The sequence below is a fragment of the Ostrinia nubilalis genome, chromosome 12 (assembly GCF_963855985.1).
Source record: "Ostrinia nubilalis chromosome 12, ilOstNubi1.1, whole genome shotgun sequence".
In the NCBI taxonomy this organism is placed as follows: Eukaryota; Metazoa; Arthropoda; class Insecta; order Lepidoptera; family Crambidae; genus Ostrinia; species Ostrinia nubilalis.
The window spans coordinates 11,229,970-11,234,624 of NC_087099.1; the positions used below are offsets into that span (position 1 = coordinate 11,229,970).

At 37.5% G+C, this 4,655-nt stretch overlaps 1 protein-coding gene across 1 annotated transcript; it reads right to left on the reverse strand.

The window, feature by feature from the left end:
- Nucleotides 1–2,832: 2,832 nt before the first annotated feature.
- On the reverse strand, nt 2,833–4,314 carry LOC135076699 (uncharacterized). The gene is made up of 2 exons (XM_063971119.1): nt 4,201–4,314; nt 2,833–4,047 (listed from the first exon to the last, which is right to left on the reverse strand). The coding sequence occupies exons 1-2, from the start codon at nt 4,312–4,314 to the stop codon at nt 2,833–2,835; spliced, it is 1,329 nt and encodes a 442-aa protein (XP_063827189.1).
- Between the last annotated feature and the right edge of the window lie 341 nt (nt 4,315–4,655).

Consider the following 4,655-nt stretch of genomic DNA (forward strand, 5'->3'; position numbering starts at 1 on the left):
AACGGTTTAACGATTAACGAAGTTAACTATTTGATTAACGGTGCCCAGCTATGGCAGAAAGATTATGAAGTCTGTAAGTATGCACTGGCAAGTGCAGCATTGAACGTTCGCCCACAGGGTGGACAGACCTTAGTTTCTTCTCAGCACTTGCCATAATAATAAATTAATAATGTATCAAGCGCTGGACGCAGGCCGCTACCAATCGATCAACATGGAAAGCATTGGGGGAGGCCTATGTTCAGCAGTGGACGTCCTATGGCTGAAATGATGATGATGATGATGAATGTATCAGGTGAGATACAGGACAAGAGCTTCCTCGTTGTGGATTTAAAAAAAATGTCTGTCTCGAAGCGTTGGTAGACCCCAAAATACAAGGAGACGTCATGTAATGTGCTCCTTTAGGCCTACCTTTTTTTTATTTTGACGTTCATAAGTGTCAAAATATTGGTCTAAACTGGATAAAATAATTTTGATTTTGATTTTCAAGAAGCCGCTGGATGTCGACCGCTTTTAAATAGTTAATCTGAAAGTAATTGTAACTAATGAGCCTATGATTTCAAAGCAGTAGACAATATGTGGCCTAAATAATGATAGATAAGCTTCAATTTACACAATTTATAACTTTAAATTATTAAACCTGGTTTTGTTTTAAAAGAAGTTGGCCAAAAAATACCCAGAAACCCAGAAACTTCATTTATGTGCCGTTTTAACAGGCATATAGTATGTACGTACATCAAGAACACTATACAGTGCGAGTCTTGATAAAGTGCACATATGAAAATGGGCGAAACTACTCATATTATTTTATAGAATTAAATAAAACCGTTTAAAAATTTAAAAATATACTTATTTGAGATTATTTTTAAAGATTTTTTTCTTATTATTTCTTACTATAAAGAAAATGCCTTACTGTAAAGAAAATTATACCTTTGGAACTAAATGGAAAATGCTTCAGACGAGAAAAAATATCAATGACCCCTAGGTCATTGTCATTGAAGTCGACAAAATGAAAACTTCATGACTTGTCAAGATGTTCTTACACTGACTAATACCCACGATACTTTAACTTTATTGTTAGTTAGTTTATTGTATTATAAGTATTAAATTTATTATAGCAATTTAAAGTCGGAGCTTTTTTTACTCTTTCCCCTTATTTATAAAAAGTTACACCTAGGATGAACACTGGATTAAAATGACAATGATAATGCATACTAACTAAATGACAATTAGGTAAGTCGGAGTTCAACTAGGGTGTAACTTTTAATAATAAGAGGGTTTCAATTTAAACAACTGTTTACATTAATGTCAATTTTTATTTCAAAGGATGATGGGCACTTTTCTATGGAATCTGGGCGTAAAACCAACAGAAATGTAACTACTATTATTTGTTAGGACTTAATATCAGAAATATATTTTTATATAAATAACTACCAAAAACTCCCGGGTTTGCTTGGAAATTGAAATAATGTGTAATAGTAATAGGTGCTTTATTACGCAAACAAAAAATATTATTAATTAATATACTTATCTACTTACATTTTAAATACATTAGGTTATTTATCCATTATTATGTCCAACAGTTCAGGAGTGGGGCCAACAAATGGTTTATTTAAACCATGTTCTACATTATAAGCGTAGGACCATATCTAGGTACCATTTAGAGAAATGACATGAACACAGTCATGTTTCAATGGGATTTCTACCAGTTAAGTTGTTGTGTTGTCGCATAATCGATCACGGATCGATTATTAATCGAATTGCCAAAAAAACGATTTATCAATTAACAATTCGATTAATCGATTTTATTGATTACCATCATTACTATCATTTGATTGTTAATTCAATTCCTTATTTTCAGCAATATAATCGATTATTGCAATCGAATAATCGATTATGATTTATTCGGTATACATACTTACTAAATCGATAGAATCGATAGTAAGGTATGATAAAATACTCTCAATATGATCGATAAAAGCAATGTAATTGACCTATTAATACTATTTTTATTACCCTAATGTGATGTGAAATACTATGGAAACTTTGCATATTCAACGACCTCTATCTCCGTATCCCCGCGTATTTCAGGGTTGTTGTCATACTATGAAATGAAGTACTAGTATTAAGCTTTAATTTAGTATACTTTTTCTTTCTGTTGGTTTAACGCCCAATATGCCCATCATCCTTTAACATATAATAGTCAATTAGAAGGTGCATTTATTTAAAAATTACACACAATATCAGAAATTATAAAAATGATTCGGATTCAAATTAAAATAATAACAAACAAATAAGAACATAGGTAATTTATCAATATTACAGTTTAATTAAAAAAAATGAAATGAAATATAATTTTATAAAACGCTAATCTCTATTGTACACATTTTCAAAATTGTATATTATGTTTAATTCGTTTTGTTTTATAATCTTCATTAAGACTTACGCCTACGTGATACATAATTTGACACATTTCCAGATGACTTTACAGGATTTAAAATCTATCAACAGTATCCTCATGCTATTTGGTTACATGGCTCTTGAACGTGAACAGTGTTTTCTCCACCCTCTGGTCCGTGTTACTTATTATAGTCGTGAATGGCGTGATGTCTCCAGGTGGTTTTAATGACTTGCAATCTGTCTTCTTCACCCGTGGCTAGGTGTGTTATTGTCCCTTGTCCTTCCCGTGCCCTTATTGTCACTTAAGCGTCTTCTTCACTCTCTGACTGATAGTCCAACAGTCGAGAATAGCGTAATAAACCACCTGGAGCTGCCTTGAGATGAACCATAATTACGCCCATTTATGTTTGATCCGCAGCAGATCAAGAACTACATTCACTGCAGTTCCAAATCATCACCGATGTTGATGCTGCGGATCCATGCCAGGTCCCAATTATCTTCGACATTATTAGCTCCAGCAGGGTTTTCTGTGCCCGCACCCGCTGGAGTAGGAACCGGTGGTTGTTGGGCTTGAACGCCATTGACCTGGATGGCGTTCTCTGGTACGTATGGCATCTCAAGGCCTGGAAGCGTAGGCGCATGAGGCAGCATGTGAGGCATAGGCATTGGCGGCATCGGCATTGATGGCATCGACACCGATGGCATCGGCACCGATGGCATCGTCACCGATGGCATCGACACCGATGGCATCGTCATCGATGGCATCGAGACCGATGGCATCGGCATCTCTGCACACAATGCCGGATTAAAATGGCCGTTTTCAATGCCCACCTGAACATACTGCTGACCGTCTTGTACAAATATGGGCAGGTCACCCATATTTGCAGCTTCCACTTCAAGACGGTCTTTCTTCTCCTTCATTCGCCTGTTTTGGAACCAGATTTTGACCGTCCGCTGATTTAAGTTGAGTGTGGAAGCCAGCTCAATTCTTCTGGTACGGTCTAAGTACCGGGCCCTCGCGTACTCTTGCTCCAGCTCCGCCATCTGGTGGCTTGTAAAAGCTGTCCGATTCCTCTTCTGCTTCTTAACAACGCCATTCACGACTTTGCTAATGGCATTTACAGGCCAGCCTGGCCGTACAAAATAGCCATTACCTCCATTCGGCACATTACACCCACCGTTGGGCCGGAATGGATGTATAATATAATTAGCAGGCCTCACCGTATGGACACCGCTCATGTTTGGCGAGTATCCTACGTTGCCATTGGATCCAGTATAGTGAACTCCGTAGGAGCTCACACCATAGCTGGATCCGTTACTCGTCCCAGGCATTGGGATTTGGTGGCAGTGTCCATTGCTGGTGGTCGCCGGCACAGAATACATTTGCTGGCACCCATTCGACGTCACCGGCATGGGCGCCTGTTGATTCAGCCCATTGGACGTGGAGGGCAACGGTACCTCCAGGTAATGTTGCCCGTTGACCGTTGACAGCATCTGGTCGCTTCTGATCGCCTCCGGTATGGTCAGGATCGTATTATTCTCATCGCCCGTTGCGAGCGACGAAAGCGAAGCATCCTGACCATTGGACATAGCTGAAGACGATGACTCCGAAGTCAACAGGTGCAGCGGCTCCGTAATCCATTCTTGAAGCTGTAACAATAAAACAATAGTATTAGATATGCAACTACAATCATGTTTTTCTACAAAGTTCTCTTTTCAACTCTAATCTTAAAAATTTCAAACTTTTTTTTTTTTTCAAAATCTTATAACGTTTAATTTTCTTTTCAAATAAATGAAACTTACCGTTCCATTCTTGGCAGGTTCTGTGGAATATTTGTTCCACTGCTTTTGATTAATCTCAAAGATATTCTTGTTGGGAAAGTCCAAGTTGATAATAGGAGTGGGTGGCGCAGACATCGTTGAATAAGGTTGATAAATACTGGAGACAGTCGGAGCAACTTTCGTTACAAGGTCTGAATCGAGTATGATTTGAAATGGACATACCCTCATTATTTATAGTGAAAATTTTGTATTTGCAATTACTTAAGGACGAAAGCTCAGTACTTTAATTAGGTAGATCGTTAGACAAACTATTAGGGCAATTAGGGATAGGACGGATTCGTTAAGTTCAAAACAAGTAATTAATGAAGGTTGAAAACAATCCTGTTTTTCGACAAATCAGAAAGTTTTGTTAAGTTTTGATTTCCTTTGCTTTTGTTGTTAATATTCATATTTTTGTATGAAGATAAACAATGGAC

Excerpts from the sequence above, each read along its gene's own strand:
- LOC135076699 (XM_063971119.1), bottom strand. The coding sequence starts at position 4,314 with ATGTCTGCGCCACCCACTCCTATTATCAACTTGGACTTTCCCAACAAG. Across the intron at positions 4,048-4,200 it reads AACCTGCCAAGAATGGAACG|CTTCAAGAATGGATTACGGA; the intron begins GTAAGTTTCATT and ends TTATTGTTACAG.